Source organism: Geospiza fortis, unplaced genomic scaffold (assembly GCF_000277835.1).
Source record: "Geospiza fortis unplaced genomic scaffold, GeoFor_1.0 scaffold55, whole genome shotgun sequence".
Classification (NCBI taxonomy): domain Eukaryota; kingdom Metazoa; phylum Chordata; class Aves; order Passeriformes; family Thraupidae; genus Geospiza; species Geospiza fortis.
The window spans coordinates 3,851,514-3,866,614 of record NW_005054308.1 but is presented as its reverse complement, the minus strand read 5'-3'; the positions used below and the strand labels follow the sequence as shown (position 1 = coordinate 3,866,614).

The 15,101-nt window shown below is 46.0% G+C and overlaps 1 protein-coding gene across 1 annotated transcript; it reads left to right on the top strand.

Annotated features, from left to right (window-relative positions):
• The first annotated feature begins 8,289 nt into the window (after window positions 1-8,289).
• SMIM32 (small integral membrane protein 32) lies at window positions 8,290-11,553 on the top strand. Its single transcript, XM_031055330.1, has one exon. The coding sequence runs from the start codon at window positions 9,441-9,443 to the stop codon at window positions 9,759-9,761; it is 321 nt and encodes a 106-aa protein (XP_030911190.1). The 5' UTR covers window positions 8,290-9,440; the 3' UTR covers window positions 9,762-11,553.
• Window positions 11,554-15,101: the final 3,548 nt, after the last annotated feature.

Sequence of the window (15,101 nt, the reverse complement as noted above, 5' to 3'; positions counted from 1 at the left end):
TTTCTGCCAAATGCAACACTAGACAGTGGAAGGTGATGGTGGCAGCTCCAGGAATAGCCTGGCACTGGAGGAGTTAAAAACTTCAGTTAAAGAGAAATTAAAAGCTACAGCCAAATTTAGCTGTGTTGGAACCATGTAGTTAAACATCTCTGTCCCTCCCTACCTTCCAGGATTCCCCCAAAACTGAATGGGGACACAAAAATACACTTGGGAGGGATGATTTGAAGAAGTTCAGATGACGTTTACCCTACAAAAATTCAGCAAAAATTCCTGAACCCCAAAAAGAGAAGAAGGAAGCAGCTCAGATAGGAGAAGATGAGAAGCATAAACACTAAACAAAAATATCAAATTTACTCCCCCTTTTCTAGGAACATGGATCTTGTGTAGCTGAACACTCTCTGATAACCAAAGAGCCTGGGCAGGGGTCTGCTGAAGAGGAATTGGGTGTTACTTCTGTTCTTAAGAAGAATAATTGATGTTTTGTCCTAGAGATACCGTTTTTAGATTCCTGACACTGCAGTAAATTAGTCTATAGCAAAATACAAAGGAAGATGGGCTTGGGGAACAATTAGGGAGTTTTAAAATGCAACAAAAAGTTACAGGGGAAAAAATCTCTTTGCTATAATTGATAGTTTTGTCTCAAAGGGAATTAACAGAATTTTATGACTTTGATCTTCTAAAGAATGAGGTTCTTTACTTCATTAGTCATTTTGCCTCAGTTTCAGCATGGATGCCACAAGAGAGAAACCCCCAGCCTTTTAAAAGGGGCAATCCTCCTACATTTGTCACAGCTGCCCTACTGAAGTTCAGTTCAAGAGAGCAGTTAGAGATCTTGTGGCAGAAAATCCATTATAATTAATGAGCATTTATAATTAACGGCTGGCCTGAAGTAGCCTTTGAGAGGGATCACAGCTTTTCTCCTTATGATCTTAATGCAACAATTTCACTTTATGATCACAACCTTTCTGTCTACTTAAAAACTTTGCAATGGGTTAAATGATAGCAGGAGTTAGATAATTCCACTACTAACCAAAGTTAAAAGCTCTTTGGTTTGCTGTTCTCAGAGACTGCACTAACTGTTCTGATTATGAAGCATGAATTTTAATAACAATACTGTTCTGTACTCCTCACCTGCATAGGTTCAGAACTAATTAAAATACATCAGGAATGTATCTGCTTCTATCTAGGCAAGGAACATGACTGAGTAACAAGATCTTCCATCACCTCAAAAGAACCATCTCTTGCTAACACTGCTTTCCTCTGCAAAGTTAAAAATCAGATCAAGTTTTTACTTTACTAATGAGGGAAATTAGTTGCAAGTATTTCTAGTTGCTTTACATTTCATGCAGTTTTATGAGCACCGTTATAGGTGAGAAAAAGAAAATGCTGCTTTTCTAACTGATAGCAGAGTTTGAGTTTCTCAAATTTATTTCCATGAGATCATCACAATGAAATTAAAACCAATTTTCTTGCTCCATGAAGGAGCAGCTATTCCAGAAGCAATAAGGTTTTAGATTATTAAAATAACCGTTGTCACACCCTGATAGATTTAATTTCGAGGTACGTTCAATAAGCCCGAGCTGCAGAGCAGCTTTGCTGGGGTGGCCATGGGGACCAGGGCACCCCCTGCTCGTGGCCCTGCCAGGAGATTTCTCCAAGGCTCCCCAAAGCTCAGCTGCTCCAGCGCTGCCATCCCCGTGGCAGCGTGGGCAGCACCTTGATTACTGCTAATTACAGCCTGAGGCAGGGAGAGCCAAGCACGGAGCTGTCACAGCTGGGAAGGGACACAGAGGACACAGAGCACTCACAAGGGCGAGCTGTGCCACCCTGGGTGCGTTCCCTGCTGCAGGCATTGACAGCTGGGCTTCCCACTCACACATCTTGTTTGCCATCCCTCCCTGGCAGCCGGGCTTTCTTCTCTCCTGGCTCTCCCCAAAGCTCTCACCGGCATCCTCTCACAGAAACAAGGAGAGGCTGCTCCAGGGTTTGTGCATCACCAGGAAAATTTCATCTGATTCAAGGCTGGGTCTGCCCAGGCAGGGACAGTGCATTGCCACTTCTGTAATAAAATGTAGATGAAATAGAAGGTGCTGACAATATGTAAGTATGTAAAATTTTGTAATATCAAATCCTTCTCTGGGATTCAGACTCCACCCCAGAACAAGGAATAAACAGACACAGAAACCTGATGTACAGGTCTAAGAGCCTTTTGTCTCCCTTTCTGGGTGAATATCTTCAGTGAACAGTGCAAATCTTTGAGATCAGCTCTTCTGTAGGAATGGAAATGATGAATTTGCCCTTCCCTTGTACGTCTGCAGGTGTTTTTAGAGAGCAGAGAAAGAGGCAAGAGGTTGCTTTCTCAATTAAGGATTTCACAAAAAGAAATTGAAACAAAGTATTTGTTCTGCCATCCTAGAGGTAATTAACTTCAGCTTAGGACACAAACAAGATTTCAGCTGATGGAAACCTGGTCTCTGCCAAGGACAGACCATTCCCAGTTTTCAGAGGGGTTCTGTGTGTTTTAGAGGAGGTTTCTATCATAACATCAAAAAGACCCTGGAGTTAAAAACAAGCAATGTGATTTCTTGAGTCAGACTGTTCTGAATGACAAATTAGAAACCACAAAACTGTTTTTCTTTATCAGGAAGCACACAAGCAATTAAACTCCCCAATCCCTGGCCTGCTGAGGAACACTGTGTTCGATTTTCCTTTAATTTTTTCACAGTCATAGAGGGAAATACATCTTAAAGCAGTAGCCGGCCACACAGAGGGACTGGAACTCCAGAGGGATGATGGTATAACTTTCCAGAGAGTGTCAACAGCTTATTAAGATTTCAGCTTCATCACCCCGAGGGTTCAGCTCCGTCTGCCACCCTGTTTTAGATGCTTCTTTAGACTTTTTTTTTTAATTTTTTCCACATCAGAGCACCTTGCCACCTTTTCTGATTAATCCTTTGAATCCCTGCAGGGTAAGGAAGTATTACCAAGTCTGTTTTTCAGACTAAGGAGGAGTTTGCAAACTAAGACATTGCTAATAGAAATCTTGTTGCACAGAACATGACCAGAGACACCCAGGCTCGGCATGCCTGCAGGAGGCAGGAATATCCATGGGCTGTAAAATGACTTCCCTCTGTCTAGGGGATCACCCAGGATTAATAACTCACCTTATTACTTGCTGTTGACTCCCCTCAGAGCTGACAATATCAACCGTAAGAAAAGCAGAGCAAAAATCAATACCCAGAGAAGAAAGGGAATCCCCATCTGCCCAGGCTGTCACTGCTGCGTGACAGCCACAGCCAGAGCTGCCCACCCTGCCCAGGGCTCAGAAACAGAGCAGGAGACATTTCTGACACCACACAGGTGAGTTGGACCAGCAAGAAGCCATAAATAAAGACAGATTCTGGTAATAAAAGAACCCTGTGATGATCTGTGAAGCTTCATAAACAATCCTTGGTTCATCCCAAACACCTGATATCCCAAATACTGGCAAAATTAATGTAGGGAGAAGGAGGGCACTGCCCGAGGATTTCTGCCTGAGAGTTCAACAGTTTTTCAAGAGATGATGAGAACCCCAGCCACTCCTGGTCTGAATTCTCTACAATGAAGTTAACCCTACAGTTAAATGGGAAGTTCTGCAGCATCCCAGGGGAACAGGCAGGAGGAAGGTTGTACACACAGGTGGGATATCTTCTGTGCAGCAGCCTGGAGAAACACTCTTTAATCCTTTTGAGAAGAGACATGAACAGGAGACAGAAAATTGTGAGAAGCACAGTTTTCCACAGCCTCCCCAAATCTCCTTCTGATCCCCAAAGGATCTGTTCAGGATGGGACTGATAGTGCCCTTTATTCATATTGCAAGTTGGTGAGGGACTGCTGACACCAGAAGCAAACCATATTGAAAACAGAAACCTTGTAGTGAGTTGCATCCCTTTATCCTTTCTTTTCTTACTAAAATTCAACCCCTAATAACTGGGGTTGAACACTGGCCATACCCACCCAGTGAGCAGCACACATACTGCACATTGCTGTCCTTGGACTTGCCTCCCTGCCCAGAGAGTGCCAGGCTGGGCCAGGAACAGCCCCAGGGAGCATCCTGGTGCTGCAGGGCCAGGACTGCCGTGGTCCTGAGCCAACACGAGCAGGCAGCACCACAGAGCCCAGCCGAGGGCTGGGCTGCAGCCCTGAGCTGGGGGAAGCTTTGCTGCTGCTGCAGAGCCCAGCCCAGCTCCACGGCCCCTTTTGTTCCCAGCTCAGCTGAAAAAGCAGCACTGTTTGACTCAGGGTCTGTTTGAGTGTAAAGGAGGCACCAAAGACAACCTTTCTCTGCAATTAAACCTTTTTGCTTTTTCTTCCAGGGTGACACTCTGTCCAGCTGTGCTTTGCCTTCTGAGCACCAAGAAGGTGACTGCACAGAGAAAATGACCATTTTTGTCAGGACCCAGGGAATCCATGCATGACCACACACAACCTTTCACCAAGGGTGAAGCTCTTCCCCCTGCAGAACCCCCAGGAGCCGTGGGGAGCTGCCCACCATGCTGGGCCAGGGAAGGCAGGGCAGGGAGAATGGGATGCTCCCACCATTCATGTACCAGGCAGAGTCACTCCCCTACACCCACTGGAGCAGAGGCAAAGCTCGCTGGGATGGCAGGAGGTGTGTGGTGCCTACTGCCCATGCCATGCCTGGGTGAATCACAGCACTCACCCCAGCCTGGAGAAGAGCAAAGGATCTGGATGCAGCACTGACCAAATACACACAAGCTCCCTTTTATAGACTCCCAGAATGGTTTGGGTTGGAAGGGACCTTAGGATCATCCAGTTCCACCCCACTGCCTCAGACTTCTCTGGAAACTTCCTAAATGCTCCTGCTTTAGCTGGTGCAAACATGTCCTGGGGAGCCTAATGGTAGAAGTTAGTTTGAAATAACACACAAGCCCTTCTGAAACAAAACATTTTCATGACTTCTCTGCACTTGAGCCAGTTTCTTCAGGCATCCTGCCCCATATTTAAGAACCAAAGGCAAGATCCCCACATCAGGTGTCTAATGCTAAATTTTATGGCCCTGCACTTGAAAATACATTCCTAAATATCTGAAACTCAGGCACCTGGAAATAAGTATTTGCCTTTGGAGTGAACAGAAAAGGAAATAATCCTCGTATGTTATTTTTATTTTCTTTCCTTTATATGGTTTTAAGCTGCTTTTATGCAGCACTGGAAAGTTACAGCCCATGATTTGTGGCATTCTGGTCTGCTAATAGAAACATCCCCCTGCCTGCTGCTCACTCTGCAGAGCAGAAGGATCGTAATGCAGATTGTAAATGGTTGCATTAAGGAGAAAGATAATGTTTCTTTCCACTTTCATTTCCCTGGGTTGGCGTTTATCGTGGTAGGGGTTGCGTAAGCACATGGCAGAGATCATGCATTATTTACCAGGCTGGGGCTGGGGGAAGGCTCCAGCCCTTCAGAGCGTGTGCCCAGCAATTCCCACCCCGGCAGGATTTGTGCTGTGTGTGGTGGGAGCTGGGCTGAAGGGTTGTTAAAGCAAACAGGATTGTCCTGCCAGCCTGCAGAGCAGCAGGGATGGGGCTGAGGGGCACAGGCTCTGCTCCCCCTCTTCTCAGCTCTGGACAGTTGATGTCATTATTTATTTCACAAGACTGGACCAGAACTGCCACCGAGTCACCACAACCATCAATCAACTCCTGAACAAAACACCTGAACAAAACACCAACACACCTGAGCAAAATTTCTTGCTCTTGAATGTATCTGAGGGCAGACCACCCCAGACATGGGGGTGACCCAGGAGGAGGGAGAAGCCTTTCCAGCCCCAGGATTGTCCCCATGATGCCACCAGGGCCAGAGATGCTGACCTACTTTCTAAACAGGACAGGAAGTTGCAACACTCTAAAGTTTATTATCATTAAACTCTAGCCAGTGTCAGAGGCCCTGTGTTTGTCCTTGCAGTGCTACTGCCAGTGCACATAAAAATGAACAAAATCAGCCACTAAATGCTGGCAGCCTTGGGAAAGAATTAAAAAAATCCCCCAAACCAAGAAACAAACCCAGTGAAACTACTAAATAAGGAATAAGTTAATGAGGAAAAATTAAAAGGAACTGAAGACTTTAAAAACTCTTCCAAATTAAGGAGAACAAAGAGAAAGGATCAGCTCTCATTTTTGCAATTAAGGTGTTATTTATGGCAATTTAGCTGTTTTAAGATTAAGCCTGGATACAGTGCCACAGAAAATACATCTGATTTACTCCCAGGGCTTCTCATCAGTTTGTATATGAGCTCCAGCCAGCCAGCCAAAAAGCAAGAGGAGCCCAGACCTCCCTGTGTGCTCACAAAGCCTGTAAACCACCCTGAGGATTGATCCCCACGCTGGGCAGCTGCACTGTGACCACTGGACACAATCACAGCTCTGGCACCAGAGCTGAGACACGGCACCCTCAGGGCAGGGATCTTCCAGGAACGAGAGAGAACACTGTGTGGGAGCAAAAGGGAAAAAATAAAGACTCTGGTTCTGTGTCTACGTGCAACCTGCATGTGAAGAGGGGTGGAAGGAAGGTGCTCAGGGGGGCACCCTGTGTGTGCAGGGCAGGGATGCAGCCCCACGAGGCGTTTGGGGGCATTCACCAGGGAGAGCAAACAGCACCTTTGCCCTGTCCCAGCAGTGAGGGAACTATCCTGGGGCTGTGCCATCCTCCCTCAGGGACACAGCCAGGGGAATGCGGGGAACCATCCTGTCCCATCCCATCCCATCCCATCCCATCCCATCCCAGGACTGTGCCACCCTCCCCAGGGACACACCCAAGGGAATGCTCCCCACGGGCTCAAGGGAGGGATGGAGGGATGGAGGTGAAAGATGCCAAGGAGCCCCTGGCAGAGCCCTTTGTTCTGCACCACACTCCTGTGCAGGGAGGAAACACATCAATGACCATGACATCCCTATGCATCTTTTGTTGCATTTTCATCCTATGACAGAGTTGGAAACATCTGCAGAGAGCCTGTATGTAAAACATTGAGACTGTGCACACTATTTGTAGGATTGCCTTCTTGGTTTTCTTACATATTAATGAAAACAATAAAGGAAATAAATAAAAAAAAGGATGTAAAGCTTTGTTAAACTCAAAAGCAGTTCAGAGAGGAGAGAGCTGAAGACGGGATGGTGCTGGGAAGGCATTCAGCCTTGCCCTGCTGCTGCTCACAGAGTCCCCTCTTTGAAGGAGGCATGAAAGGAGACATTTCAACATGAGAGTTCAAACTCTGTGGCTCTGTTGATTTTTCCAGCCCCCACAGCTGCCTGCCTCAGCATCCTGTTCTTTGAACCTGCAGAGTAAATAGGTGTGACTGCCGTGGCTCTGTGGGCAGGAGATGTGCTCCCAGGAGGAGCTCTGGGGGCAGGCAGGAAAAGCCCCTGCTGCCGTCCTGGAGAGCAGCATGAGGCACTCAGAGCACTGGGGCTGAAAAACGGGAGGAACAGAGAGAGACAGGGGAACAAAAGTCGAGAAAACCTTCCATAGAGGAAGAACTCCTTGTGGATGACAGGGTCCCCAGGACTTGTGAGTAAACACACAGGGAATGGCTCTTCTGAGGATGGAGGCAGGAGGATGTGAACAGCAATGTGACAGAGATGTGTCAGCTTCCTATCACACCAGCAGAGCTGCTGGTGGCACAAGGGGTTTAACTGGAGCACCTGGAGCCTGGCAGATGAGGAACATGCTGACCAGGGCCTCAGAGGGTGTTGAGTTCTTATTTTATTCAAATCTAACTGACCATTAGATTTCCGTTCTCTTCACTCGCTCTCTCTCAGCAGAAACATTTATTATGCTAAGTGAAATGTTTAACCACTGGCACTGTTGGCTGCAATAGCTCATCATAAGCAGCTTTAGCATTTGCTGGGATCAGCACCCTGGGGCTGGAGGTGGTGTTTTCCTCTGCCCAGTTACTCTTTCTCGCTCCTCTCGTCTCCCCTGCCCATTTTTTCAAGTTCCAGTGCGTTAAAATAAAAGTTTTAACGGCGCTTATCTGATGCATGGGAGATTGTGAGAGCAAGCTGGCGAGCAGCCAGGAGCTAATAGCAGCATAAAGCAATTTGCTGAAAAAAAGAATTAACATGCTAATTGTCAGGCTGGAGAGGGTGCTGGAGATCACAGAGGAGTAAAAAAAAAAGGGACATTGATTACTCTAGACTTAAACAATAAAGGGATAGGGATGAAGAAGAAAGAAAGGTTTTGAGGCAATTTTCTTCTTTTTTGTCCCGTTCTCTGCTACCCTCCCCCAGCTCAAAACCTCCAGCCAGAGCCTCAGGCACTCACGGGAATTTATCCGAAGATCTCTTCCTTTTTAGCATCGTGTCAGTGCCAGCTGCACCGCGGGCTGCGGAGCTGATCGGCAGCACCACGCAGCCCTGCCCTGTGCCCTGCCCTGCCCGCGGAGCGAGGGGCAAAGCCGGGTCTAACAGAGCCGGGTCTAACAGAGCCGGGTCTAACAGAGCCGCACCTCGGCTGAGCCCAGCTCTGGGTGAGGCTGCCAAAGAACTGACCCATTCCCAGGGAAGCTTTTTGGGGGTTTCTTTCTCGAACAAAGGGACGTCGCTCTTTTTTTTTTAAATTTTTTTTTTAAATTTATTTCTCTTCAAAGCAATGAAAGGAGTGCCTGGAAAGCTCAAGCAGAAAGCTCAGTCTCTTCACGCTGGCTCCAGAGAGCGCCGTTAACTGGGATTAAGAAAGTCAACTAATGCTTCGCAGCGCCGGGATTTCAGCAGCGCGGAGCCTGCCGAGGCAGAGAGCCGCGACGGCAAATCCGGCCGCATCTCCAGGCAGGCAGATGCCGTTTAACCCCGGATTTATGTGCATCCCACTTCTGCAGAGCAGCTGGAAAACCACCGTGCCTCCCCTTGGCGGACAGTGAGCGCTGCCAGCCCAGCCGGGGCTGCTCCGTGCCCGCTGCCAGCCGGGCTGAAGAGGCTCTCTGGCACTGTCCCCCAGCCCATGCCGGAGCGGTGGCACCGGGCTTGCAGCGCTCTCCCCGCACATCCCTGCTCCGTGCCCGGTGCTGAAGAGGCTCCCTGTCCCCCAGTCCATGCCGGAGCGGTGGCACCGGGCTCGCAGCGCGCTCCCGGAGCTCCCCGCACATCCCGGCTGACCGGCAGATGAGCCAGCGCATTTCCCCAAACGAGGAGAGCTGGGGGAGCCAGGGCCAGGACACGAGGTACCTGTATCATTTTTGATTAATATTTGTGGGTAAATGCTGTAAATATGAGGCAAGAAGATTTAAAAGAAAGTCGCTGAGCCATGCAAGTGAATTAATTTGTTTCAGACAACATGCGGCTGGGTTGCATCCTTTTACAAGCAGGAACATTATTTCTTTCCTATGCCAAAGACTGACTGCGTTTGCCCTCCTGTTTTACTTCTGCTGTGGAAGAAATTTAAGCAAGAACATGTATAGTGAATTGCTCAATTCCACCAGTGCCACTGAAGCTCACCTAATGATTCAGACCAACACACCCTACCTGAGCAGCACCCCGAGACCCGTGAGCTCCTCTGCTCTTTACATGTCGACAGCCAGGGTGTTAAAAGAAGGGGAAATAAATAAGCCAGACTTGGTGACTTACATAATTCTATTTTTCTTTCTGTTCTTGACTGTGACATTCATTGTGTTCTTCATAAACTGCCAGCTGAAAAATTCTTTTTTTGCTACTCTTCCTTACGACAGATCGCTCAGGGAGGCGAGGAACCCGTGGAGGACACAAGCTGTCTGACACCTCTCATCCCAGCAGGAGCAGGCGCCACAAACCCTGCGCAATAAGGAGTTGGTGCCATGTGCCAGTGCAAGGATGTGAGCCCCTTTAGAGTAGTGGGCAGGAGGAGATTGCTCAAAATTCTGCTGTATGCCAGTCTGAGTAGCTGTAAATAAAAAGCTCTGTTATGAACTGAAGAGAATGCTTTAGCAAATTGATACAGTTTTTGCAAAAAATTGCCCCGTGATTCCAGATTAAGCTCTGTGTGTATGCAAATGTCATCATCCACCCATTCAGTGTCCATACAAGGATAATTGTATTAACAAAAATCTCTGATTTGGGCATCTGGTGGAGCCTGTTCCCCCATGTTTAGGAAACCAAGCATCAAATGTATAAAACCAGTGTATTTACCTAACAGCTCCACAGAGATGAGTTTACTTTCCAGACCCGTTTCTCCCAATTGCTGCTGGAACTGCATGGTGATGCTGTGGGAGGCCTGCCAGGCAGCAGGAGAAAATGAAAAATGTTTATTTAGGCTTTTGATTGTCATTCTGTTAAGGGTGTTTTTGATGTTTGAATGCATCATCGATCAAGTCTGAAGTTACTACTTATGTGAAACACTTACTACCTAATGAATTTATTTTCATCTTTCAAAAGCTGCAAAGGAAATTATTTGCCACAGCATGAAACCAAAATAATCAGGCTGGGGAGAAGTGGGGAAATAAAATTAATATATTTAATATTATGCAAACTAATGAGAAGTGTGAGCAGAGTGCTCCAAGTTTGGTACACCAAGTGGATAAGTTCTGAAAGCCATAAAACACAGCTTTATAGGAATAGTAGCTTTACTTTATCACTCCTTGCTCTTCATCTAAACCTAGCCCAATTAGAAGTATAAAATATCAATATGACAACAGCTTGATTCAACACTGGCCACTGGCAACCCCTACCATTTCAAATTACTGTCTGATTTTGTTCTAAAATCAGAACAAAAAAAGCTGCTGCGTAACACTGGTAGGTGACAAGCTATTTTGTAGATGCTGATTTCTTGTAAACTTGCAGTTACAGCACAATTCCAGATGAAGCTGCATGGACGTGGGAAAAGTGTCCATAATTCCCACAAGTAGCAGGCAGAGGGCTTGGGTTTGGTTTTTTTGGTTTTGTTTTGGGTTTTTTTGGTTGTTTTGTTGTTGTTGTTGTTGTTGTTGTTTTTTTAATCAAATGGCTCAATATACAGGAGAATTGCAGCTATCCAGAAGCACCTGGATACAGCGTGTTTCTGGATAGCTAAATCCCAAATCCTATTTAACTAAAAAATTAGTCCTAAATCCTATTTTAGCTGCAGTTTTGGGTATTGGATCATCTGAAATGGGTTCAGAGTGGTGTCAGATGCTGCTCCTAACTCTGTCCTTGACCTGCAGAGTACTCCAGAGGAGATGGGTGTATATACTTGTACATAACTTATTTCATCCAAAGGAGGTGATTTTACAATGCAATTACACACACATACAGGCTTACACTTAAGAGCACAGACAAAATGTGTATCTATGGAAGTCTGTTTGCAAGCCTCTTTTATAACCCAAAAATTGCACAGTTGATAACACTTCCATGTCATTGTCTTTGTTACCATGTTTTATTTTGCTTCAATAGCTAAACTACTACACAACAGATTTCAATATTTTATTCCTTGATATGTGGCCAAAATTTCCTCTGAACCAAATTTAACTGCTGTAATTCCAATTAATACAGAAAGCAACAATAAATGCAAGTGTATTTCTCTCAGCCCTTTTTGAATAAATCAAGTTTTATCAAATCAGGCATTTCTTACTTATTTTTAAGTAATGACAGCTTGTTTTCAGCTACCAGCCATAATGTGTTTGGTCTAAGAATTTCTGCTGGCAAAAGCCTCAGAACCTGACAGAGCACACGTTGCTTTGCACTCTTTATTTAAACATTCAAGAATAGCTCCAGAATAATCCTGTTTTTCACCACAGCCTGGTTAGAGTAATACCACAGAAGAACCTGTCATGCTGAGAGCATTAACTGATTTTCTGGGAATGCTTTTATCCATGCCCTGTGTTGCTCTCATCAATATCCAGGATCATTTCTATTGCAGAAGAAAGTTTCATTAATGATATTCAGAATCATAGAATCCTAGAACATTTGGGGTTGGAAAGGACCTTAAAGATCATCCAGTACCAACCCCCCTGCCATGGGCAGGGTCATTTTCCAGCGCCAGGTTGCTCCAAGCCCCTTCCAGTCTGGCTTTGAGCATTTCCAGGGATGGGGCATCACCATAATTTTAGCCAATGTATGAAACATATGTGTAGAAAACTTTCTGTTTTACCAGGCTCAGAATTCAAGCTGACCAAAAAATCCCCTTTCCAACTGCAAGCACACCAGGGAGGGACTGACAGGCATTGCTTCACTTGCTGGAACTGTTTTATTGGATGTATGACACATGTTGGGTCCCACATGGATTCTCCATCCCTTTCCCTCACTCTCTGCCAGTCACAGTCCTGCCCCTGACACAAACACACCGTTCCTTGTGTCTTTGACCAAATCCCATTTTCTCAATGTGCCTTTTTCGAGCCTCTGAACACACCCTGCAGCAGCGTCCCCCTCCTGATGCCTTTTCCTCAAGGCAGACTGGAGGTCAGTTCACTGCAACACGAAAGATGAGTGAAACACCAGGAAATCTGGGCCACGAGGCTGTGAGAAGCAGAGTGGTCCCCATTCAGAGGAACTCTTACAATTATAGGCTTTGCTTTCAAAAGATGAGCAGCTCCTGTAACACTTTGAGGAGCATTCATACACTTCACATGCATAGCTAAGTGCTCTGCTGAATCAGGACCTGAGAGCTAAAGAGGGTTCTAACCTCCCTCTGGGCCAGGGAAACAACTCATCACTTTGTAGATGCCACCCTTTCAATGGGTTATTATTATTGTGATATTTCATTCTGTTGTGATATTTCATTCTGTTTGAATGCACAGGCAGTGCTCACAGGGAGTTTGCCACAGCCCTGTACTGAGCAACCAAGGAGAAACCAGCAGCTCAGTGTTCCTCTGGGAGAGCATTCCACACCTGGGAGCTCACCCATTGCTCTGCCTGAACACTGGGATTATTAACATTTTGGGGCCCCAGCAGGACCCATCTTTCTTCTCACATTTCCTGCTGTAGGTGGGCTTCCCCATGAGCACTGGTCCTCCTTTCCCCTAACAAAAGTGAGGAGCTGAGGGTTTCCCATGCCACATGGCCATGACAGTTTCTGCCTGGAAGGAGCTCACCTGTAGGACTCACAAGTCACTGAAACTGCACAGCAAGACAAAAGGCAAAGAATAAATCCTAAGGGCTAAATATTCCATGTCTGTCTGAGGTGTCAGCCTGGTAACCAAGGCAGTGCTGCCCAGCAAGGCTGTGTGGCATGATCACACTCTCCAAACCTGTATCAAACCACTGGGGCCACTGCAATTTGTAACTCACTTGCTGTGAGTTACCCTGATTTCCTGGTGACAAGCAGCTGCCCTACTCCCACAGAGCAGAGTGTGGCCAGAGCTGACCCCAGCAAATCAAAAGGTTCAGCTCAGCTCTGCCAAGGCAGTGTCCCCACTGAACACTGGTCCTTGCTCTCCTACACATTTTGAGAGCCAGGAGCTTTACTTACCAGATATTTGAAACATTTAAAACAATGGAGGATATATCAGACTGAGATGGGGCAAGGAAGACCTGGATTGTGCTCATAGCACATTTGTGTTTAGGAGGTTCTTTCTTCCAGAAACTGCCTGTATAAGTAGAGAAGTTTGCTCTAAATCCATTAATCCATACAGAAAGTCTCCAGGGCAGCAGGGTACACAGTCACATCTTTTCAAGTTTTTTTCTTCTTCTTGCCCTCCTGGTATCATCAAAATCTTCCCTGCAGGGCTGAGCATCTGCATAGAGCACCACTGGTGAATTCTGTTCATGGACACAGCCTGGTCACTCCTAAATCTGCACTTTTAAGTTCAATATACTGCATTTACCTCAATTTCATAGAGGAAACTTAAGAATTGCTTCTATTATTTTTTTAATGACACTGCTCACCAGAGATCTGAAATCTTAGAAAAAATAGTCTCCATTTGGCTCTTACAGAACAGAGCCCATTCTGTCTGTTTTGGTCTGAAGTCAAAGTCACACACACAGCTTTGAGCTGTCTCAAGTGGCTCCTGAGTTTGCCATCAGCAGTTTCTCTAAGAGACTTCAGAAAATCAGGATTTGCAGGAGTGAAAATTAGGTTACACAGCAGAGTCCTGGAAATAAATTGTTATTGCAAACAACAAAGTTATTTCTCAAAAAGAGAACGAGAAAAAAAAAAGATATTTATAAACAAAATAAAACTGGCCTTAGAACAGAAACACTGCTATTTTAAAAGGTGTGGGTTTTTCTTCCAATGCCTTTTATGGAAAAAAGGAGCCCTGCAAGAAGCTGGAACACAGAATGGCTGGAGATGACCCAACAGCTTCTGTCCCCCAGAAAGTCACCCTTCAACCCCCTCATCTCACAGCTCCATGGGAGTGAAGTAGTTTTACAGAATTTGTCTTTGGGAGGGGAAATGTTACCTAAGTATACTTATTTCTGAACACAACTTGGAAGCTTATTTTCAAGACCTAAATCTGAAAAAGAATATTGATTTCACATTAATGTGGTGGTGTGTATAAATCCCACTTGTCTTTATGAGACTTTTACCTTGCCCCTGCTGTCCCCCATCACCTGTAGCAGGAGCATTTCTGTGCCATGGTCCCTGTCTGTGCAATCCCCACTGGCAGTGCAGCAGCTCAGTCTCTGCTAACTCAGAGCATCCCTTTGGATGCCTGAGGCAGGGGGATGCAGGAGGTGACAGTGACAGAGCTGCCTGTGACACCTGGGATGTGCTGCAGGAGGTGACAGTGACAGAGCTGCCTGTGACACCTCCGATATGCTGCCCACTGCTCCTCCCCCCAGCAGAGCAGGGGCAAATCAAGCAGCAACAGAGTTCAGCAATTAAATGTGAAATTCTGACTGAGCTGGCAGAAAGCTGCTCTCTACTCCAGGACAAGAAAGATCTCTCCTGTCACAGGGTACAGGACACCCAATGTTTAATTACTTTAATTTGCTTTTCACGTAGCAGTGAACAGAAGCAGCCTCCGATTTATTTAACACAGTGTAGGCTGAAGAGGGGGTGGAAGAGGGCTGTTTCACCCAAAACTTTTTTTCCATCTGTAAAAATCCCATGAATAAAGAATTTCAAGAGGTTGCTTTGGCTACCTACTCCCAGAGTTGTTACTGTACCTCCAAATTCCCCAGAAAGACCAGTAAGATTAAAAAAAAAAACCTCTTCATTTCTAC